Source organism: Passer montanus, unplaced genomic scaffold (assembly GCF_014805655.1).
Source record: "Passer montanus isolate IOZ18808 unplaced genomic scaffold, ASM1480565v1 scaffold53, whole genome shotgun sequence".
In the NCBI taxonomy this organism is placed as follows: Eukaryota; Metazoa; Chordata; class Aves; order Passeriformes; family Passeridae; genus Passer; species Passer montanus.
This window is the reverse complement of record NW_024370263.1, coordinates 7,323,527-7,348,453: the sequence shown is the minus strand read 5'-3', so window position 1 is coordinate 7,348,453 and position 24,927 is coordinate 7,323,527. Positions and strand designations below refer to the sequence as shown.

The 24,927-nt window shown below is 46.8% G+C and overlaps 1 protein-coding gene across 1 annotated transcript in view; it reads right to left on the bottom strand.

Moving 5' to 3' along the window:
* TMEM132B (transmembrane protein 132B) overlaps positions 1-24,927 on the bottom strand; it is a 214,967-nt gene that overhangs the window by 17,332 nt on the left and 172,708 nt on the right. The window contains exon 5 of the mRNA XM_039724875.1: positions 23,643-23,786. Within this exon, the coding sequence (XP_039580809.1) occupies positions 23,643-23,786 (144 nt within the window). The remainder of the gene's footprint in view (positions 1-23,642; positions 23,787-24,927) is intronic.

Below are 24,927 nucleotides of genomic sequence, written 5' to 3'. Positions count from 1 at the left end.
AGTAGAACACTGTAGAACTGACGACTTGTAGTCTAGATAAGAAATAATAAACTCTGAGTCTGAGCAGGAAACACCGTGTGGAGCACCTCAGTCCTGACCTGGGCAGAGGCAGGCGAGAGGCCAAGAGCCAGCAGAGAGTACAGCAACAGGGCTGGGACCTCCCTGAACAAACAGGTAACTGCAGCTGGAAAGGAACTGGATCAGAACAGACAACTGGAAAGGAAAAGTCCCCAGAAAAGAGGAAGAAGAAGGAGCTCGGGCATCCCCAGACGCCGGTGAAAGGGTTTGGACAGGCCGTGGGTGTTGGACACCAGAGACAGGAGCTGAGGAGGAGAAACGACGGCGAGAAGTCAGGTGTGATTTATTCCTTCAGGTTCATCGCAGAGAGAGAAACGTGAGACCACAGAGATGTCTCAGACCTGCTAGATTCAAAGGGCAGGGAACATCCCCTGGTGTCCCAAGGGACAATAAAACATCTTTTACTCTGGGAGCAGGAACAGTTTCCAAACACAGATCCAGGGGCTCTTTTTGATCCCTTTCTCTGGACTCTGTGAATCTATATGTGAAAAACCCCATCACTTGCTTTTAAAATTTTTTTAAGTTTAATAGTAATAAAATGGTTATAACAATAGTAATATAAAATTTGAACAATTGAGATTAGGACAATATGAGACAATAAAAACAAAGAGTTACGGATGTCCAAGTACCTTTTTCTGGGCAAAATAAGCCCAAAAAAAGGACACCTGTTAACAGAGCATTAACTCTTAAAAACAACAGCCTGGTGCATATTCATACACCTCATACATGATGCATAAATTCCATTCAAACAGCTCTTCCGTACGGAAACATGGCGGCGCCCTGTGCACTTCCGCGAGTTGTGTGACGTACTTCCGCTTGCGCCATTTTGTGACCAACAAGACGCTCACCCTCCTGCTGCAGCGCCACCTCCGGCCGTGTCTGTTACTGCAACCTCCAACTCTAATAGACAATTGCACAAACGCCGCACCAAGCTGACAAACAGTCCCTGGAGCTCTCCAGTGCCCGTGATCCACAAGAAATCCTCAGATCCACGCAGACTGCTCCATCACCTCAGGAAAATCAATGAGTCATTGAGGAGACGGGACCACTTCCACTTGGACTTGCATCTCTCAGTGATTCCGAGAGATTGTGATCATCAGTCTCAAAGATTGTTTCTTCAGCATCCCTCTTCATCCGGAAGATCTCCTTCTTGTTCTTCATCTGCTCCATTTTCTGCAGTTTTGGTAGCACAGAGTGATTAGTTAGAAAGAACCACAATGCAGGTGTTGGACAGGAAAATAATTAGTTCTTGGTAGAAAGGTAGAAATAAAATATGTTCTAAGAGTTAATTGGACAAAATAGTTTTAAAAGACCTTGAACCTGTGTGTCTGATGAGTTTTTTGGTGCCTTTCTCTTTGTAGGCTATGTCTGGTATGTAGACAGGGTGCTGAACTGTTGCTAACAGAAAAAGAAACAGCCTGAAGACCGAAAAATAAAAGTCCCATTCATCTCTCAATTATGGCACACTTTTTAGGGGTCTCCCCATCCAAAGAACCTCAGTGGGGGGATTTCACATCTAGGCTTCCACATTTCACAGATTTTATGTCTAGACAGAGGCATTCAGTCATTTATACACTGGCCAAAAGGTAAGCACAAAGCAGGATATAGAACTATGCTGTAGTTATGTACCTAGTGCCGTTCAGAGCTCAGGGCTCACTCAAGTGCATCTCCCAGAAAATAACCCAGCCTGCCTAAGAGAACTTGAAGAGAGCCATTGTTGGTTCAGCTCTCTATCTGGAATTTGAGTTTACTCTATTAAGCCCAAGCATACCAGATGATTCAAAGTAAAATCCAGCTGAATCCTGTGACAAAGCAGGACAGACTGAAGCTCACATGAGGACGCCTCCGTTTCACTCACACACATTTCATCACGCCATGTTCCTTTCACTCACCTCACTACAGCTGGTGTGGAAAGTAGACTTGGCTCATCTGAAGGAAATGGGGACCTTGGGCGTGGATAGAAAATGTGCAGCACTCCTTTTTCCCTTGGGACAGAGAGCCAGGACAAAGTGATCCCATCCCGGAGCTGTGACTGCAGGGCAGCACCACTGCTCTGGGAGGGAACAGAACAGCCCCTGAGCCCTGGGCACTGCACCCTCTGGGGCCTGCAGAATGTCCCCCTGCCCTTCCTCTCCTTTTCAGTCCCTCCAAACCTTCCAGCCACCCCTGACTGCCAGAGGTGTGGGGCTGTGCCAAGGGCAGAGCTGCCCGAGCGGGCGCCTTCCACCCTGCGTCCCTTTGAGCTGCTGCTTTGAGGGAACAAAGAGGGAAAGGCTCCTAAATCTCTCCTACAAACACTACGCAGTGAGCAGAATCAGCAAAAGCTCAGATGCCAGCCTCTCACGTGAAACACACGGAGCAGGGCTGTTTAAAGCAGTCTGTCACCAGCCATTGTCAGCGCCTGACAGCCCCAGAAAGTGTGTTTGAGACAGTTTGAGGGGAGCAGGCCAGCCACCGTGTGCTCCCATGTGCAGGTCAAGGGAAAGAGAGCTGCAATTAACCTCTCAGGGCTTTGAAGCAGGTGGTTGGCTCCAATCCCCACAAGTAATTGTAAAAAAGCTCAATTTGCCCTGCACAGTCTGTGACAGCCTCCTCATTTTAGGCTAATCCAGACGAGAGGAAGATAGCAGTTCAGGAGGAGTAATTGGGAGACCATTTGATGTTCAGGTCACAAAGGTTTCTGCACCCTTTGGGGGAGCAGGTAAAACAGAGGGAACGTGAACAGGAAAACAACTGATGCTGCTTGTGGCTCGTCCCTGCACGCAGGCTCTGCTCCCCAGCTCCTTCCTCACCCTCAGCTCGCAGGTCATCCTGCAAGGAGCCCTCACAGGAGACAAACAGCCACAGTTCTTGTGGCTGTTTGTTATTCAGGAGGTTTTTGGTCGTGCTGAAACCCTGCTGGGCACAAACGTTTTCCTCCACGCTGTCTAGTGTGGGAGGGGAGAGCAAGATCTGCTTGAGCAGAGAGCCAGGCACGGGGACATCCATCTCCTGCCTGCAGCACCTCGGGGGCCAGCCCACTCCTCACCCCCAAGGTCATCCTTTTCACCTTCAGGAAAACACCTCTCACTGGTGTTTACATACAGCTCTGCATGGACGGGGATGATGAATCATAAAGGAGAAACTCCTGCCCAGAGGAATGAATTCTGGTTCATCCAGTGCAAAGCAACGCTGACTGGGTGGGTGTAGGAGTCAGACCAAGCACGGTGCAAAGCTGTCCTGTGGCACTCCCCACCTGTGAGTTTTTGACACAAACCCCAAAGGGATGGTGCTAATTTTACAGCCCATTGCAAGAAAACTGGGGCAGACACCATGTGTATCAGAATTTGGTTTAACAGAGTCTTTTCAGCTGAAAAACTCAGCCATGTGGTTATCCAGTCAGGTCCCCAGATAATTTAAATTTGAAGTTCAGATTCACCCTTGAAAAGAGGTGCTTACTGCCAAAAGAGCCTTCACCAGTGCTTCAGAAATGCTGGATTTACAAGAGGAGGTTTTTGCTGGGAGTCAAGATCTACTTATCTTTAAAACTACCTGAGTTCACTGAGATGGGCATGCAGGCTGCAGAGTTGTAACCCTGATTTTTCTCATTCATTTCTCATTCCTTCCTAAACAGCAAGGGCCAGAAGGATGTGCCTAATGTCTTGAGACAAAACAAAATATATTCCCAAACCCTTTTCAGATAAGAAATGCTAGGTTTATTTAAATTCAGAATTATGCCTGACAGCAGTCAGTCTAATAAATGTCAGGCTTCTTGTTTTGGCTGCAGCTGTGTGTTATGTCATGACGTGACAATTATCCAGGCACACAGGACTCACCCACATTCCTGTGCTGAGTGATAAAATCAAAACTTTTCAGTAGACTTTGTTACCCTTTTAAAATTAAAAAGAATTGTCCACAATTGAATTCCAGCTCTGCCCAAAGGCACACACACACTGTCCCATTTGAATTCCAGCTCTGCCCAAAGGTGACAAACACGTTGTCCTGTTTAAATTCCAGCTTTGCCTAAAGATGACCAACACCCTGCTGTTTTTGGATGACAAACACCCTGTCCCATTTCAATTCCAGTTCTGCCCAAAGGTGACAAACACCCTGTCCTGTTTGAATTCCAGTTCTGCCCAAGGTGACAAACACCCTGTCCTGTTTTTGGATGACCAACACCCTGTCCTGTTTTTGGATGACAAGCACCCTGTCCCATTCCGGGCATGGGTGGCAGTGCCAGTGCCCTGTGCCACCAGTGTCACCTGCTGGGGCTGACCCCTGAGGCTCCTGTCCCACCTGCACAGGTGGCACAGAGCGTGTGGGGCTCCCAGAGCCCACCAGGACCAGCCAGGTGAGGGGCACCGTGTGCTGAGGGGGCATTGCCCTTGCCCTGGCACCTCTGCCCGTGCCCCCCACAAACCATCCAGGGTCCCCCCACAAACCATCCACCCTGGGCGAGGTGCCAGGCCTCGCGAGGATCCCTCTCTCTTCCACAAGCAGGGATTTTTCCATGCAGATAATTCTCACAGCAGTTCTGCCTCCCCTGCCCCAGCTCATCCTGTGCACTGGGGTCTGCAGATATTGCCTGCAAGCAATTTGAGGCAAATGGTAGATTAAGAATATACAGAGTAAAGGATGGCAAATGATATGATGCTGGAATTTAAACTAATAAAACAAGAGGTTTTATTCCCTTTTAATCTTCCACATGTGCAGAACAGTCTTGGAAGTGTCATTTTTGAAACATTCTTTTCCCGTTAATTTGTTTTTATTGGCAAATCAGTTCTCTGAGTACTGTTCTCTGAAATAGCTGCTGTAGTTTCAGATAGAAGTGTTGTTTTTAGGAATCCCCTGAGATATATTCTAAGCTTTCTTTCCTACTTAGAAACGATAGCCAGAGTTTTAGTCGAGTATTCCCCATCCCATGTGCAGGATACGTGTTTGTTTTTCATCTTATCATTGAATAATGCTGTTACACAGGAGCAGGACACAAACTCCTGACTCTCAGCAGTCCAGCAGCTCCACTTACACAGGATTAGAAGGATTTCCCCCTCCCTACCACCAGCTTGCACTGGAGAAAAGGTAAAAAATGAGATATGCCAAGGTGAGCCTGAGCAGTTCTAATTCTCCTCATCCTAAGTAATCTTTAATTGCAACATCCTCCAGGAATTCAATCCCTTCACACTGAAACAGGAGTGTCCCTAACCTGGCTGCTTGGGGGAATTGGGCTGGAGGCAGGGAAGTCTGTCCAGCCCCCTCAGCTGGACAAAAGACAGGCTGGGCACATCATGGGCCAGCAGGAGCAGGGCTGTGTTTGGGCTGGTTATTTTCAGACACATCTGCTCTTTTTTAATTACCCAAAAGCTTGATCTTAAAACTGCTGAAGTCAATCCAAACTATTCAAGTGGAGGATGATCCAGTAACAGAATTTCACTGGTTAGCAGCCATTTCCAAAACTACACAACCAAATCCATTGGGAAATCCAGACCACTTTGAAATTATCCTTTTGCAATGGTCTTTCTTCCCAGTTTTATTGTAGGAGGAGTAAAACAGGAGATCCAAAACTCAAATTTGGACTTGGAGTGTCTCTAATGAGGGACAGAAGCACGGCCTGGCAACTGCTTGGGGCTGGAGGAGCACACAGCCTGCCACAGACCTGGTTTAAAGCCCCAAACCCATCCTCCTGGCTGCAGTGAGCTGCAAGAGCAGCACAGACACAGACAGCAGCACCATCCCTGTGTCCTCAGAGCACCTCTGGCAGGGCAAAAGTGCAATCTGTGATTTACACCCAGGCCTGACTCTAACGACGAGGAGGTAGGAGCAAGGATGAAAGGAAAATCCTTCACCCAGGCAAGCACAGACCTGGAAAAGCAGATAATTTACTGAAGTGCTGTGTGTTCAAGAGACCAGAAAACCTCGATGGTCTGAGCAATGGGCTTGTGCAGGGGAGCAGCAGTTACACAGAGCTGGTGTGGACCAAGGGAGCAGCAGTGGGACCACAGAGTGCTGACACCTCGTGTTTCTGTGCAGAAACCTCTGCTCGTTTTCTCTGAGGAGCAGAGGAGGAGAAGCAGGAACTTGAGGGAGGAGGGAGATGAGCCCAGGTACAGCCTGGGATGATGTGAATGGGTGTTTGAAGTTTTAGAGTGGTTTTAGCATTTAACCCCCATTGAAATGCACTGAACTAGAGGGGAGGACGGCACGGCAGACATTAACATTTGGGTTTAACAATGCAGACAATTGCTGAGGCTTAGAAAAGGTGCACTGATCCATGAATGCACGATGAGAGTTTAAAAACCTGCTGAACAGAACGGAGTGTGCACTATTCCAAAACTGTTGATCTGTGCAAAATTATTAAACAACACTTGAGATGTGCCAGGATTGCAGTCCCAGGTGCAGAGCAGCTGCTCCCTTTCTGTTCCCAGCACCGTGCAGGGGCGTTCCTGCTGGAGAGGAGAAGTTTGGCAGGGGCACAGCTCCAGAGGGGAGTGGTGTGCACTCACACTCCAGCCTGCTGCTGAATCCCAGCTCAGCAGCAGCCCCTGAGCAGCCACAGCAGCACAGCAAGGACAGCTGCTCCAGTTTCCTCTCATTGATTATGGAGAGGGAACACTGAGAGCAAATGGGGAGCAGCTAAAGCAGTACATGGGGGCTGCCAAAATGTTCTCTGCTTCATGAAATGAGATCCTCTACCCATCAGCTGAGATTTTAATTAACAAAAAAATCAAGTTGAGGAATTCTGTTGGAATTAAGTTCCTGTTTCTGCTCTGCCCACTGATTTCTCATCACCATGATGAGAAAGAGAGATATCTGCATTAGGTGAACTCCATGGCCACGTTAAGATGCTGGTGCCTTTGGAAGAGAAGAAAGAGAAAGAGAAAGAGAAAGAGAAAGAGAAAGAGAAAGAGAAAGAGAAAGAGAAAGAGAAAGAGAAAGAGAAAGAGAGAAAAGAGAAGAGAATGCCTTTGCTCACCTGGGACAGTGGCTGGTCCCCAGGAATGTCACCTCCCCTGCAGGACAAGGAATGCTTGACACCAAGAACCAAATGGGGCTCTGCAGAGATGTGTGAAAGAGAAGGGGATGGCAGGGAGGGGATACAGCCTGCCTCTGAGATCGGATCCAGCCCTTGCTGAAGCAAACCAGAGACGTTCTCCTGCTTTACTGGCCCCAGCCCAGGAGCTTTCAGGGCTGTGAGGACTGCACTGTCTATTGTAAAGCAGTGACAGCCAACTGTGACACATGCTTGGAACAAAGACTTGCAGGCAGCGTGGTTGTGGAGGCTCGGCTCTCTGGTATGTCACACTTCAAGTTGTCTGGACCAACTGCAGCTATCCCTTGATGGAGCAGCAGTTCCACTGCCAGGATGCAGCAGAGCAGGTGCACGTGGAGCAAGTTCAAGCTGATTTCAGTCTCAGCACAGTTTGTGTTTAGGGAAAGCTTCAGGAATACTTTTTTCTTCCCATTCAATCACTACTTTTGTTGACAATGAGAACACATGGAGCAGAGCTTACAGCAGGATCTCCTTTCTTCCTTCTCCACTTGTGATCAAAATCCTGTCAGTCGCATTCTTGCTCCATGAGTTTCTGTTTCCTTGGAGCAATCTGCTCCTGCTGGCCTTGTCACCAGGATGCAGTGGCTCTGCTGGGCCAGCATCCTCCCAGCCAGGCCTGTCTGCAGACAGACATCTTCATCCTCAGCACTGAGATAGGGATCTCTCACCAGCACCAATCCCAAGCACACGCTCTCCTCTGAGGTGGATTTGCTTAAATATTTGATCCTTCCACTTGTGCAGAGAAGGCATTACCAGCACTTGTTAGTTTATGTAAACATCCACATTTTTCATATTCATCAGCTGCTATCCCAGAAGGGCTTAAGAGCTGTTTCTGTGGTGAAACCCCAGCAGATGGTTCCAGCTCCTTCTTGCACCCATCTAATTGCAAACACGGAACCTGCTCTGTAAAAGCTGTTAATTAGGTGAAAATAACACATATGTTTGAGCTATAAGCTAAGGTGGGTTTTTCCCCCCTCTCTGTTTTCCCCCAGTTGAATTGCTCGCACAAATGGGGTTATAAACTGACAGAATAATTTGCAGATGGATGAGAAAAGTAAGTGGGAAAAATAGGCAGCATCAGATGTACCGTTCTTTGCAAAATAATGGACTTTAAAAGTAATTTTCTGAGCACTAAGTAAACTAAATGTTCATGATTCACAGCTCTAATCCCTGTGACTGAAATTTAAGATCTAAGGCTCCATGAAATTAAAGAAAAAGAAACAATTACATGCATATTCATTCAATTTCATGTATTGCGTATCCTTCAAGTTTTCAAAAAAAATTTAACAGGGGAAACAGAGGTTTCTAAAGACTGTGTTTGAGAAAACCCAGCAGATCGGCTGTGACTGCTGAAGCCAGCCACCCTTCTGTGCCTGCTGGGTTCTCAGCCTTCCTGGGGAATGCAAATATTGCACAGTGTGACAGCACAGGGTGCACAAAGCTGAGGGCACTGAGCGGGCAGAGCCCTGGTGCAGGACAGCTCAGCCTGCCCCAGCTGCAGGGAGCAGAGCAGGAGCCCATGAACCCCTGTGCTGCTCCTGCATGAGCCCTCATCCTGCCTTCAGTCTGAGCTTTCATATTTCCAGATTGTCTACTCACTCAGTGTGTGACTCTGAGCTCCACAGAAAGTGCCAGCAGCTCTCACAGCTCAGGCACACAGAACAATCCTTTTCCAGCCCCAAAACCAAGGACACCACTGCAGCTTCAGGCCCAAAAAGTGTAAAACAACAGAGAATGGAGGAGAGCAACCTGGGAGGATAGGACTGCATCACCTGAGCTGGAACTGGACAATGAACCCAATGTGGAAATGGACCAGAACTGATAAAAGTGTGAAAACTCATGACCATTGTCCATCTGGGGTCTATCTGGGGTCCATCCTGGGTGTAACCTCAGCCAGGCTCTTGCACTGCCCAAGGTGCCTCCTTTGAAACCTTTTAATAAATCCCTGCTTTATTCCTTTAACTCTGCCAGCCTGTGTTCCAGGCAGCCTCTGCAGGAGCCCCTCCAGCCCCTCATGCTGCTCCTCCCTTCCCCAGGGATGCCACGGGAGTGTGGCAACACCACCACTGCAAAGCCCCCGGGAGCAGACAGCCAGGCTGTAAAGCTGGGGAGCTTAACGGTATTAAAAGGAATGCCTTAAGTCATGAATATTTGCCACACTAATCTAGCCTTTAATCTTCTCCCAGTAACACAAGGATACACCATCATTATCCCAAAGGATCAACAAAAAACCAGAAAAAATCCCCAGAAAGCTCTTGGATACACAACAGCACGCTCTTGTTTTGTGAAGATAACTCTGGTCCTGTGCTCAGATAGTGCTGCATCGACATTCACAAGTCTTCCCAGTTAGTTTCCAGTCTCTGAGCCACAAATAATTCATTAATTAGTGGAAAAGGGATTTTAGGACAGCCAACACAGCCAAGAAAAGCAGACCTTAAACTGCATTCATTCAGGCAAGTGCTTCAATAGAATTATTTGGAGAGAATGTCAAGAGTCTTTACCTAAAAACGACTTTTATCCTCTGGTCTTCTGAGACTGGAATATACTGGACTGCCTTGTTCATCTAACCCAGGATGGCACAGAAGATCAGCATTAGGAGAGGCTCCCTGGCCAGGAAGGGGCTCTGGAATTTCCCTCTGGACTGTGCCAGGGACAGCACTCACAGGGAATACTCCTCAGGGAACTCCTTTGGATCAGAGACTGGAAAGGAAAAGTCCCTGTGGATGAAAAATATGGAAAATCTGCTGCTCACAGCAGCAGCTGCCTTTGTGATCTGCACCTGCAGCAGGAGAGGAGTGAAGTGTCCCCCTGGTGCAGGAAGGAGCAGAGGATGGAACAGAACAGATCCTGCAGGACCTGCCCTGGTTAGGGAGAAGGCTCAGGGTGACCTCTGCTCTGCCCTCTCTGCTCTCCCCTTCCACTCTTGTGCCAGTAAATCCAAACTCCAGCCAGGGGGAGAGAAGCACTCTGCCGAGCAGAGTATCTTAATAATTACAAACAATTATTTATAATTACGTGTATTTATAATTATAAATGTAATTACACAGACGTAATTACAAATGCCTGGTGCAACTGTAGGGGATGTTTGGCTGCTGCAGTGGCAGGTGAATAAGCTGCACTGAATGTTCTGACACTGCTGCTGGGTCCCCAGCCCAAAGGGCTGCAGGGTCAGGGGGCTCTGACATCTCCTAACACCTCCAGCTCTGTTCCTCCTGCAGCGACAGGCTGGAGCTGCTGTGTGACCTTGAGGTGTCCTGCAGAGTGCTGGGGAAATGGCCTTGCCAGGGGTGACACCTTCCCCTGCACACTGCTGTGCAAACCACCCGTGCAGCCCCACACCCCTGCCACGAGCCGTGGAGGGCTCTGTGTGCTCCTCTGGAGCTCTCTGCCAGTGTATTTTATACAAGAATCAACTGGCACAATCCTCTTCTTCCCAAGAAGGAACACAGCCTGTCAAAGCCCTGCAGCAGGAGAGGAGCCCTGGGGACACTGTGGCTCCAAGGGACACCCCTGGCCCTGGCAGCACAGGGGTGGCAGGTCCCAAACCCCCAAAATCACAGCAAAAAGATTCTGCAGACCTCATGGCTGTGAGGGTCTGCAGAAAACAAAACAAACCACAGAATTTTCCTCTTTTGAGGAGAGCTTTCCAAAAACCTAATCACAGTGAGAACAAATGTCAAAATGCCACATTCTGAGTGACACAAAATTTGCCTTTTTTCACAGAGCTCTTCAGAAACCATGGCTTATTGAAATCAATACTTCACTATTGACTTTCACTTACAGGCAGAGATTGAATTATCAGAAAAACCAGTGCAGAGCTCCCTGAGTCCTCACTGGAGCAGTTTTGATCCAAAGCCTGTATGACACGCGTGGACTGGGCTTCTCTCTCATCCAACAACACCCTGCTAAAATCCATTTACAAATGAGCTGGCCTTCCTATCTGTCAGTCTTTCTGCCAGGGACTTGCATGAACCCTGTCTAAATGCCAAGACAGATCTGTAAAGTTCTTCAGTTTCCCCCTCGAATCTGGGCAAAAACAACTGTTCCACCTCATGCATGAAAGGGAAGTGACAAATTGCAAAGTGCTGCCATAAGTTTGCTCTTGTACTTTAGGATTTTTCTCTTTTCTTTTGTTTTTCAACATCTTCCCCTAGGGCTGTATAGACACAGAAAAACATGCCACAGTGAAAGAAGAGAAAAACAAGGGAAGAGTGGGAAAAGGTTTCTACCTTTTCTTCATCACAAGAGAAGTTTATGTAAAAGCTATGCGAGACATACAAATACATCCCCAGAATCACAGAAAATCTATAAATCTGGCTCTTTTACTAGAAATTATGAGTTCTCTTTCCTACCCAGAAAATTTACAGGTGCCACACAAGCAGAAAATGCTTCCAGACTGCTTGGAAAGGAAATGATGTCATTAAAAATGGTGCTTTGTTAAAAATCCCTAGAAAAAAGGATAGGAAAAGCCTGTGTTAAAAATGCCTGGAAGAAGGGGCAGGGAAAGCAAAATGAAACAAAGCAATCAGGTAACCAAGCAGGCAGAGAGCACCAGTGAGTGCAGCTGAGCGGGCAGGACATTGGCCAGGCTGGATTGGGGTGAAAATGGATTGCAGATTTCCTGTGCTGCAGGCTCGGGTCCCTCAGCCTGAGGTGAATTCCTTGCTGTGGCTGCCACCCAGACTGGTGAAGGTAGCAGAGATTTATCTGAATTTTAGTCACGTTGCCAGGCCCAAGGGGGGTTGCTCAGAGGGACACGACCAGGGAGCAACCCAGAGGTGCAATCCAGGTGAACATCCCATGCACAGACACAGAAATTGCCTTCCCATGAAACCCCACGTCCCTCTCTTACTTTCATCTCCTACTTGCTAGAGCTACAAGAGGACAAGTTAATGTGAAGAACGGATTTAATTTCTTAATTAATGCCCAGTTTTTCTTTGTGCTGCTGTTCTCTGGAGACACCTCCTCCCCATCCACACTAACCAAAGTGCAAACCAGTGTTGTGGCTGCCACATTTCTGCCCAAGCAGAACACAAATCCTGTGCAACATTTGCATCCCAGGCATCCCTGCTGCAGGTGCTGCACTCTGCTTTTGTTCTCTGTGCAATCAGCACTGAAGGCTGAATAGATTTTCTTTATTTTCTACAAGAGGCTCATGCTCCCTGTCTTCTTTTAAGTTTTTCCTAATAGTGGCTTCTCAGCTGACATCACATGGATTTTTTCCCAACGTTTGTGCTGCAGGTGCACTTTGGAGGCTGTGGTAGGACAGCTGTCATCTCCTCCTCTGCAGCTTCACTTCCTATTTCATCCCAAAATCTTCAAATAATTTCTTGCTTTGATCTCCCACATCTGTGGCAAAGGAGGGTTTGGTGAAGTTCTGTTTGGGATTTTAACCATGCCTGCTGCCAAAACCCACACATTTTTTCTCTGTCCATTTGGCTTATTCTGAGATAATTCCATATTCTTGCCAGGATTTCAAGGAGGGCTCCTGAGTTTTAAGGAAATTCTCTCTGCTGCCAGCAGTCTCATCCTTGTGCCACGACACCCCTGCAGCAGGGGGCTCTGAAGTCACTTTGTGGTCACCAAAGCCACCAGCTCCTCTAACTCTCTTAAAGTCTCATGTTTTATGCAGGTCAGAGCTGCAGCCCTGTTGATCTCACCTGAGAGGGGACCCTTCTTCGTGGCAGTGAGAAGTTTGTTTGTCACCACTCTGCTGCCCCTGCAGCTGCTGAAGGTCACCAGTCCAGTGAATCTGGGCTCAGTGCAGGGCACCTGCCCTTCTTGATTCAGCATTTGGGGCCATTCTCATGCAGATGGGCTCTGCCTTCCCATGCCCATCCATGCTCCCCTTCATCCCAGTTCAAGGGGATTATGCAGAAAATACTTTCTTCAGAGCAGAATAACCCAAACTCACTCCTGTGCTCCCGTGTGGCTGGAAAACCCCCTGGCACTTGGAGGGTGCACCTCTCACACCTGGCAGCACCTGAAAGGAGCTTCCAAGAGCCTTAGGAAGGATTTGGTGCACAGGATCCGTTTCTTGTGAGGTGAAAATCCACCCAGCTGTGGCAGAATGTACCCACGAGCATCTCCTGCTCCTTGGAGAGCAGCACCTGCTCAGGGCCTGCAGCCACAGCCCAGGGCTTGGGGAAGGCTGCACCAACATTCTGGAAGGGATGAGCTGCTCCAGTGAAATCCCTGCTTTTCAGGATACCTTCTGATTCTTCTCCTTATTTCTCTTCCTGCCTGTCAGTCTCACTCCAGCCTTCTTTATTCAGAATCACCTTCATTTTCAGGTACCACAGGCTTTTCTCTGAGCTTGCTGCAGCTCCTCCTGGACTCCCAGTGACAGAAAAAGAATTATTTGAAAGACAGGCAGCAGCAGCCCCCTTCAGGATCTCCTCAGTCTCACTGAACAGGATCCCTGACTCACGCAAGGTCAGCAGCCTTCTCCCAGGATCCTCACTCCTGCACAAACCCATCTGTGCGTTCCTCAAATGGCCCAAAGCTTGGAGGCATCTTCTTACAAGAATTAAGGGGATCAAAGTTGGCAATAATAGATTTTTTTTCCCCGGCAGAACTGGTTACACAAGACGAAAATATCAATAATAACATAAGGCAGTGAAACAAGCCACACTGTCACGTTTGTGAGGAACAGAAGGTCTTAGCAAATGGCTGTCTGCGAGATTTCAAACCCACCAAGAGCACTGCAAAGTGCAAACATGCTGGGACTTCAGCAGTCCCAGTGCTGTGGCACCCACAGCAGAGCTGGGCAACACCCACAGCCCTGGGCTGTCACTGTGCTCAGGGGCAGCAGCAAGGAGGAGCCGCTCAGGCTGTGAGCTCTCCATCAGCCCTGCTGGCTGCTCCTCCCGTGGAAATGGGATCCAGCTGCAGCCCTGAGGGTCCCTGCCCGTGTCACCTTGCGTGGGGACACCCAAAGCCATCCCTGGTGCTCTGCAGTGACTGGGGTGCTGCAGGATGGGCTGTAAGGGGGAGACACAGCCCTGCCCTAGGGACACAGGACTTCAGCTGCTCGCTCTTCCCCTTCTACCTTTCCTTTCCTTTCCTTTCCTTTCCTTTCCTTTCCTTTCCTTTCCTTTCCTTTCCTTTCCTTTCCTTTCCTTTCCTTTCCTTTCCTTTCCGTGTCACTTCACCTCTGATTTTTGTCCTCAGATCCTGATCTTCACTTAGCAATTCTGAAAACATTTCCTTGGCATTTATAGTGCACAAAATGTGCTTAAAAACCCAGCAATGGAGCATTTACTCCAAGGAAGGATTTTCTCATTTCACTCTCATAATCTCTCATGCTAAACTCACTGCAGGTTGGGGAAATCTGGAAGTCTCCAGCTTCTGTGTGGCAGGAACTGTTTAAATCTGCAGATTTCCAGTATGGGTGTTTTGAAATCTTTTCTTTCTGGGGTGGCAATAAAAGATGTGGAGAGAAAATCTCCCCTGGCAACATGTACTCTCGAAAGGCCCTTTGAAAGCAAACATCCCAGCAGTAAGAAATACTCCAGCACGTCGCATTCCCATCTCCCCTTCCTGCCCTCTCCGCCTCCCAGCCTGGGCTCTTTGCATTGGAATATTAAATTTCTTTGTGCCCCATCTTACAGAAGTGTTTCACATCACCTCCATGCACTTGGCTGGGGAAGTCCTTGCAATCACAGGTTGTGTTCTCTCACACAGCACTGCAAGTATTTCATGTTTCTTTGAAGCAAGTGTTATCAGCTGGCCATGTAATATTCAGTTTTGGGGAGGAAAAAAAGAAGATTATTGTATTCTGAAATACTGATTGCATCAAATGGCAACTAGATTGTGAGACAGTAATCATGCTGAGCTCAGGCGATTAAAAACTCACTTGGAAAATTGGTGCTTGCTGAGCCTTTATGGAAAGAAATGAATTAAGAAGGGAAACAATGAGGAAGGGCATACATTAATTTGGCTCTGCAGTGCATAATGCTGATTGTAAGAGATCTAAAGAAGAACTGTGTGTCTTAAGGATTTCCTCTTATGTTTCCAGAAGGAAACCTGAGAGCCACCGGAGAGGGATTGCAAATTAAATCCTAACACTAATCTCAGAAGCAGCAATTGGAAAAAAGCAAATAAATAAACAATATAAATAGCAGCTAGCATTTCCTGCTGGGAATTCTCTTTTGTGACAATGCCTCTCCCACAAAGGAGTCCCCTTGCTGGCAGTCTCATCCATCCCTGTCCCTGGCTGCTGCTGAGCTGCACTGGGGCTTTGCACGAGCAGCTCAGCACAGGGTGAGCAGCGTTGCAGCTCCCGTGCAGCTGCAGGGTGGGCACTGTGGGCTCAGCAGGGCTGAGCACGCTGCAGGCACGCTGAATAATCCATCAAATAAACGCCCAGAGCCGTGCCAAGGAGGGAAATGTTCATTTCACAGCCCCTTCCTGACACCTCCACCAGTGCAGGTCTCTCTCTCATTATCCCCTCTGGCTCCCCAGGGCTTTTGGGCAGGCTGACACTGGAGGGAGATTTCAGCCCCAGCAGGCTCCATGCCCATACCCATGGCTTGGATGCACCAGCTCTTTTTGCCTCCCCCTTTGCTGCCAGGCTCTGGTTTTGTACCGCATGTTTGGGTTTGAATCTAAACTTCCATGGTTTTAAACGAAACCAAGTTTTTGCCATTCCATTGTGCATGGAGCTGCAGCAGACACAAAACCAAAGTGCTGATGAGCTGCCTGGAGCACCAGGGTGGCTGAGGCTGCTGCTCCAGCCTGGGCTGCAGGGGATGGCCCTGCCAGAGCCAGGGCTGGGGGCTGGCTGCTCTCTGAGCACAATGCCTCTTTGCTCTAGAGCCATGGAGCACTTCCAGGGCTTTTCCTCAGGAGAAATTCATCAAAGGAGTAAAACTCAACAACTCAGTATTAACAAAAAGTGATTCATTTTCACAGTGAATTTGATGGAAAGCTGCTTAATTCCCCAGCCAAGCATCACAGAGTTCCAAATCTGCCCCTCAACTTCTTCTTGAACAGATGCAAACTTTAAAGTTTAATCGCCACTTAACCCTTCTGATATTTTAAAAGATTTACCTGGACCACTCTCCAATAGCCTGGCTCGACTCACAGAAACAACTCTAGCAATTCAAGAAGTCTGAGATGTGGGAGTAAATATCTTGATACAGTGCCATGAGTATAAATCAGACCTAAATAATTGACAACACAAACAAAATGCTAAATCCTGACATTTAGTTAACCATTGAAGCCGCTGCTCAAACTGAAGCTGAGGGACCCTCTTCCCAGAGTGTGAAATTAATGGGAAGAAGAGAAAAACCACACCCCAGTGCAACTCTGCCATACTTCAGGCAAATGGAAAAAGAAATCCATTTATAACTTCACTTTGTTCTTTCATCCTCATTTAATGAGCTGTCTGACTCAATAACCCAGCATTAAGTACGATTCTTTAAGGCTGGGTTTTCCCATTCCCCTCAGAATCCCAATCCAACCTGCATGTTAATTCTCCTCCTGTTCCTGATCCTATGAAGAACACCAAACTAGTTTTCACTCTGAATTCCAGTTCCGTGTAATGCGAACACAAAACCATAAATAACTAAAAACCTAGCAAGAGGAAGCCTGCCTTTGCCCACAGAGAAGGAAGGGAGCTGGTACTGTCAACAGTAGCTGCTTCTTCTGTCAAATAAATTAACTATATTTCAAACTGGTGGTGCCATGTCAGCCTCCTCATCTCCAGCTCCCATTCCGTATCTCGAGGGAGAGCATCTCAGAACACGTTACTAAAACACAGGTGTGGGTGAGCTAAACCACAAAAATAAACACCCAAGCTGCCTTCAAACCCAATGTGACCCACGGAACGGAGTGGGGGGAACACAAAGCTTTGGCTCTGCCAGGGCAAATCACTGCTGAGCTGCCTCAGTGCTGCACACAGGTGGAATAGCCTGAAAGAACCCCTAAAACAGGGCTCAGGCCCTGCTGCTCTAGCTGAGCTAGCAGGCATTGTAAGTTCCCATGCGAAAAAATCAGAGGAATGACAATCAGTTTGCATAACAATCTATCCTTGTAGAGAAAAATGGGTTGCACCTGTAATAACAAAAGATCTGTCCCATGAGAATCCATGAAGAAAATATGTAAACTATCCAAAAATAGAGAGATTTGATGGATAAACACATGGGCCCTTTACCAGCGAGCAAACTGAGTTTCAGTGTATTGTCAGCCTATTAGATTTAACACGGTGCCTTCTGATATTTCCTATAAATATGAGCTTTGTGAATGAAGGATTGGCTTTTCTGCATGAAGAGCCTGAGTCCTGTCTGTTTCCATTGTGCCATCTCAGCACCAAGCTCTCTGGAAATGCATTTTCACGCAGGTGGGTGCTCTGGGGCAGGAGGGGATGCTCTGCACCCGTGTGCTGCCCAGCCCCACTTCCCAGCTCCCACATCAGGGAAAGGCTTTGCTCCCATCCAGAGCTGACAGCTAATGGCTGCTTTAACTCTGACACCAGCAAATCGTGCCCTCTGCAACGCCCCTGTCACTCCTGTGCCTGTCACACACTGCCACGGCTTCAGCTGAGAGCACAGCTTGGCCCCAGGGGTTTTGATGACAACGGGAATCTGAATTAATTTGCCCAGCCAGAATGGTAGTTCAAGAGGTGTAAAAGCCTCGGAATCATGAGGTTCACAGAGCTGCAATTAGAATATTTAAATGGCCAGCTAGGATAAAGTTTACAAAGTAGAGATTATGTCCTACAAAATCTGCAGAAAAAGCCTGTAAAACTTTGTCATTTTCTCCCAACAACAGCTACTTATTGCTGCCTTTGTTGAGCGTGGACTGAGTTGTTTATTTACTCGTGCATTTCTTACTATAAAATATTCAGAGTTTATCCTAAGCAATGCCATGGTTTGGGTAATGATTGTTTCTCAGGACTGGGATCTGTGCCCTTTGCATTTCTGCTCTCAGAGCAGCCAAATGCTAAGCCATAGAATTGTTTTCTTCCTCTGAAGTAGCAGCTGGTGCCTTGGAAGACACCATAAGCATCTCTGCCGAAATCTGTGTAATTGCACATGTCGGTGTGGTCTGCTCTGAACGAATCCTTCTCCCAGACAAAACACTGTTTTCTCAAGCTGGCTTTGAAGGCTGTGTGTGTTCAAATATAGCTTCAGGAAGGCACACACATATATTTTGCTATAAACTGTGTACAACGTGTGCTGTATACAGAATATTAATGCCTCAATATGTGATTTTGTGCGACTGCCTCACTGGCATCTATTGCTATACATGGAGCTGGTTTGTGGGCAAATACAACTCCAAACACAAAGTTTGAGCTTGGCACAATCCTAAAACAATGCAGATTTCCACCTGCTGTAACAAGAGCGTTTTAAGCTAAATCTTTAATATGCAGTAAGTGGCTGTGGTCCTCTGTTCTGATCACACTTCGTCAAGCCAGAAAACTAATTAGCAGAATCTGGTGACCTGGGTGTCAGAACCTCTGATATTTCAACAAAGAGCAAAATCCTTAATTCAACAGCAGACATATTGTAGAGAGTTCTGATGTGCTCCCCTGCCCACCCCTAATGACTCATAAAGATGAACTTTGTATGGGGACAAAGAGAATGGACTTTTTGTCCAAAATAACCTGAAATTGCAAGAAGCTCTAATTTATAAGTTTGATGAATTGCAAACAGCTCGATGATAATTCATTATTGCCCTAACTTAAGCATATCTGCCTAGAGATACAAAAGATGTATCTCTAGGCAGATATGCTTAAGTTAGGGCAATAATGTATCTCTATACACAAGATGTTTAACAAGACAACTCCTTCTTGCCAATAAATCCTCCTGGGACAGGAGCGTCCCTGTCATGGCCATGGCACTGCTGAGACAGAGACAGCAGCTACACCAGAACTCCTCAGCCCCAAAACCACTCCTCAGCTCCCACAGTCCTGCTCAGCTGAGGAATGCTCCCTGCCCTCCAGCTCCTGGCCTGCCAGGCAGCAGGGTGTCGGTGTTGAGGAGCTGTGCCATGCTCTGCAGAGTCCCTGCCAGCTGCTGGGGACAGCTGGGCACGGCGCTGGCACCGACCTGTGGCTGCTCACAGCTGCGTGCAGAGCTGAGCTCACTGCCACTAACCAGGTGAGATCAGAGGGATGGGCAGCGAGAAGGACTCGCCAAATTAAACACTCGCACTTCAAAAGCTTTTTCAGCACACAGCCCCAGCCTGGCCCCTGCAGGGCTGCCAAACCGGAGCCGTTCCACTGAAGAAAAAGATCACTTAGAAAATAAGACCTAGCTCAAAATTCATAGTGCAACAAGCCAAGTGGCACCAAAGTAAATCCATCATGTAAACAAGCAGAGAGGATTTTCACCGCTTCCAGGAAGAGTTTGGCCTCCTGGAGGAAGGTAATTTCTGCACGAGTGACCGCAAAATAAAGCTGTTAGGTACTCAAAAATATGATGGATGGAGGAACAAGATCAGCTCTGCTTTATGTACAAGTCCATCACATTCTTGATCACACACTTTAATGGCAAAGCAGCTGCAGAACTTGCAAATTACAAGCTCTGGCTTTGTTTTCAGAGCTGCTGCATAAATAGCTGTATTTAACAACTCCAGGCAGGCGCTTCTTTCTGTAAATTGTCCCAAGAATGTGCCACGAGTCTGCAGCAAGGAATTGTTCTCAAAAATTCAGTGTCATCTAAATAGGAGAAGCTCGGTGTCCCTCCATTTCCCTGTTTGTTTTTTGCCCCTGGAGCCTGGTTGCAGTTTTTGTGCTGGGGTTGGAGATCTCTGTGCCCAGGGCTGTTGGACAAGGTCCTCAGTCACTCATCTGCTTTGCCTGGAAGAGGGAAGAACTCTCCTCAGATTTAATCTATTTCAGCTATTACCTCTCTGCCTTTGTTACACTGGGCTTTTTTCTGCACATTAGATAAAGCCTGCCTGGCTGCTGCCAGGAAAATTAGGTCTTCTATTGTTTTACCATTAATTATGGAGGGTTCAAGATAAGGTTTGTGTTCCAAAAGTAGAGGGCAGGAACGGTTTGAATTTTACTTTCATTATAATTAGACAGGAAATTATGAAAAGGTGAAAAATAATTCATTGAAGAGCTTTCCTCTAGGAAGATAACAAGGAAGGCACATTCTGGCACAGATGGAGTTCACGGGGTGTTGCTGAACACCATTGTTCTGTGTGCCTGTGCTGGGCACGGGGAGCCTGTTCCTACTGATTCATGTGTGGGCAGAAACGGGCAGGGGGAGGCCCCCGACTCCCTGCTGTTCTACTGAGGGCCTTTTCTCCTACCAAAAAAAATTAAAAATAAAAAATCAGGCTAAATTAGTCCAGGGTGTAAGGCATTGAGTGACTGCAGAGATTAATTGGAACAATCAGTCACTTTCTGTGTAACTTGCAAAGGACGTGGAGTTATGACTAATGGAAGGATGAATTAATTGGGCAGCTGTCTCGCTTTCAGTTGAACACTACTGAGATAAACATTTGGACTAAGAAGCTGTCCTCATTAGAATTTCTTCATTTGATGCTGATGGTGATGTTTACAACTACCATGAGACTCCAGAGTCTTCAGAATTTCCCTTCATGTGGAATTGCTGCAGCTCGGGCTCTTAAATGCACTTTTACAAAGGAGGGCATGAACCTCTCCTGCAGCTTCTAACTGCAGGCTGGCCATGCCAAAGCCCCTCAGGGTCCATTTCCTCCTGCAATAAACCTGCTGTAATCAACCTCTGCCACGCTTCCACCACTTCTTGCTTCTCAGCTTCACAACCTGATTATTTATTTAGGGTTTGCAGGAAAAGCAGCACACAGGGACAGAGGAGTCTGTGGCAGAAGAGCACTGAGGTGAAGATGAGGATTTTGGTCATTCAGAGCCAACAGAGGCTTTAGAAATCACATAATGCAGGTGGAGGAGGGGACAAGGATGAATTTCTTTCCTTGTTAGCAGATAAGGAAGCGAGATTCCAAGGGGAATGAGTGATTTACCCACAGTCACACAGGAAATCAGCAAGAGATATGGAAATTAATGCTGAGAAGCATTTCAGTGCCTCAATCATAAAGCCAATCTTTTCCCTCAAATGCCAACAGCATTAAACGTTCCTTTTAAATAATGGAATAAGCATAAGACTTTCATTGACTTACAGGAATGTTTCCATCCAAATATTTTAGAGGGCAGCCCGTTCCAGTGGAAGGGTTGGTCAGTATTAGGATTTATGCCCAAATTGAGGAAGCAGGGATTGGGATGAACTGAAACAAGTCCAGCTGTCAGGTTCCTTTGAGGATCATATGCCAAAAATGCAAGGTCAAAAACCCCTAGGTGTGTTTTATTATATTTACCACTAATTAGGTAGGCTTTGGAAAAAGGAGCTGAAATATTCTCTGGTTGGGAAGCTGTTAAACTGTTAAATGGCTGAGAAGAGGGAAGATTCCCAGCTCTGGCACACAAATGAATCCCTTGTTCATCTCTTATCTCTTTGCCCATCTCTGAGCAGCATCAGGTCGCTGCCCAGAAAAACACATTTTGTATAAATACATAAGAGCCTGGGTGGAAGCCTGTTTTTATTTAATCTAGCTTCAATTCACTGTCTTAACTGAAAATAATGATGTTAGAGCAGTGATCAAAGAATTGTCTCATTAATTGGCCATTAAATCATTAGCTATTAAACAGAAATAAAAGGTTAAGAATGCAACACTCTATTCTGCCCAAAAGAATAGGAATATGTCTCCAGCATCAAAGAAACAATAAAGGTAGAATTAAGAGTGAAAAGAAGCTTAAGATAAGGCAATTAGGTCCAAAATGCCTGACAACTCTCATTAGAGGGTTTAGCACTACAACCTATATGGGAAAGGCAACAGAAATTCAGAAGCAAAGTCAATATTGACTTTACCAAAGGGGCTTGTAAATGGAATATGCATTTTTCTGAAAAAATATAGGCACATAAACGTTGTACTAAATTTTAACTCAGCTAATTAATTGTTATGGATTCAATCTTGCAACCAATACATATACTTGCAGTTAAAAAATTATGCCTGAACAGCATTTGGTCTCAGTAATTTGTGACTGAAATCATGCAAGTATGCTGCAATTTTCACAAAAATAACATTACTTCCCATTTCTATCACCAGGATGGGGCAATATCAATTCAACAAAGACAACATTCAGACCTTGTGGGTTTGTTCACTATGCCCAAATATTTGAGAGACAGATACCAGGCCTGGGAGGGGGTCCCGGGGCATTGCCTACTGTCAGTGATTTGAGACCCAAATAGTTTCCTAAAGCAGGCAAATGAAGACCTGATTTATATCAAGTCACTACCAAAAAAACCCAAAAACCCACAAAACATTGCAAATCCTGTCTGGTTCAGTCCAGTATTCCCAAAGTACAGCAAGTCCTAGAAGCTCAATTAATAAAAACAAAACTCCCCACACAGCAGCTTTTGGATCTGGTTTTCTGAAGTTCAAAAAGAAGACAGTCCCAGCAATATGTTGATGATATACAACTCAATGCTTGAGTTTATAATATACAATTCATTGACCATGTTTATCAACTGATAAATAATAGTCACTAATCAGATAATAGCTGTATGCTACACAGAGAAAAAATGTAAAGAATAGCAACATTTATCAAGGCAGTCTTTTCCTTTGGGAATTAATCTAGTTATAAACAAAGATATTCATCCATGTTCCTCTGGTAAGGACCTTGAAAGAAATTTGGTTTCCAGAAAAAGAAAATGGGATTTTTTTCTTTCCCTATCTGATACCGAAGGGAAAATATGGAACCCATAAATAATACCAAAAACCCCACCCCATCCAGAATTCAATATATACTGTACTCAATACTGTACTTAATTTTTAAATTAATTTGAAACAAGAACACCCCCAAACCACATAATGAAATAAATTAATATATTCAAGATAGTCAAAAGCACCTCGTTTATGTCTAAAAATAATAATAATAATGAGCTAAAAGCTGAAACCATGCAATGGTGTCAGAAGTCAGGCAGGCAGAGTCTTGGTAAAGTCACATCAACACAATTTTCATCGCAATGTCAGGGAGACAGAACCACTCAAACATAATATTTAAATAACCCCACTAAAACACAGCACAACAGTGTTTAAAAGCTCGCAGCTGTCATTTGAAGACTTTTTGCAGTGTGATTGTTATTTCCTATCCCTGTCACTCTCCTCCAGATGTTGGTACAGCTCAGGATCGTTCGTTATAAGAAACTCCTGACTGGTGATGCAGCCAGAGCACAAAGGAAACTTCCTGCACCCTGTGCCAATATTCTGCATTTCTGCTGTGAGCCCCCGGGCAGGGCACAGCCCCAGAGGAACAGAGACCCCTCTGGGAGGAGCTGATCCCCCCACATGGGACACACCAGCCCTGGCAGCAGAAACATCTGGGCAGCTGTGAGCAGCCGCGGGGCCTGCAGCACCTCTGGGAGCTCCCTGCTCCCCTCCACGGCAGCAGCCAGCACTGGGGATGACTGGCTGATGGCAAACCCCAGCGTGGGCAGGCTGGAGGAGGAACAAAAGGCACAAACTCGTGTGGGTGCCTCACCTTCACGACGTCCTCGTCAGCGGATCTGCACTCGGTGGAGTCCGAGACGTCGACCACGGAGCCGTCCTCCTGCACTGCCACCACCTTGACTGGCACAGCCACCATCCTGCCCGTCAGGATGGCTGTGTTGAGGATTTCTGTGTCCTGGGTGCACACACAAACACAGGACGAGCGTTAGAGCAGCACAGCACCACGGGAATGTCACAGGGGCCACGACAGTGACAGGCACGGGGATGGGACATTCCCTGCACGCACCCTTCCTGCTCCCTGCAACGTTTTAGCAGCTTTCTAAGCCAAAAGCTGCATCAGGACCACCAAGCCCTGGTTCTGACAAACGTGGGATTACTAATTTTGAGCCCATTTACAGGTCAGGCAGAGGGCAGTGGCATCTGTAAGCACAGCACAGCTCGGTGGGGTCTCCAGGGCATCAGCATCCCTCCCAGCCCTGTGCCCCAAAGGTGCCAGTGCTTTGGGAGGTGATTTTCCACCATCCCAACAGCATTTCTTCCTTCCTGTTCCAGCTCACTCTGCTGTGAGCCGACCATTTATTTCCATAAATACATTAGGAGGAAAACTCTGCATCCACATACAATTTTTTTAGTCTTTCCCCAACAAAATCCCACCTAGAGATGCTTAACCACGTTTATCTGTAATCCTGATGAATTCACAGTGCTGGCACTCTAATGACTCCATTACACAGCCTTCCTCTCTGTCTCGCTTTGATTAATTACTCCAAATGAGTTGCTACAGAGGCCTTTGCCTGGCACAGGCAGGTCCAGGAGGGGAGCAGCCTCTGCAGAAGCAGTGCTGACTGCCAGCCCAAAAGCTGACACACAAGTGGGGCAAGGAATGATCTGGGATTTCACAGGGATTCATTCTGGCCCCCTCAAAAAGCCTGCAATAGGAAATACTGCTCTCAATCAATCCCCTTTTCATTTTTCAACTTCCATAAAACTAATTGCTTGCCAGTTGGGGGGGGAAAAATAAAAAAGTTGCTTCAAACTAATCTAACTTTAAATTCCATTATTAGAATTGGTGGAAGAAGGAATGGATTTTAGTGAAAAATTTGATGGCAGCTTGCATAGGGAGATATATTCACTATCATTTGCTCTGGCTGCTGGCTAGATTGATAGAGAGTAATGGGCATTGACCACGAGCTAAGGACAGCTGGAGAAGACCAATAAATACTTGCAACTAAGATGTATTATTAATCAATATTCGGAACCTTCTACAAAAAGCGCCCTGAATTAAATGAGCTGCAGCACTAATAACAGCAGTGCCAGCC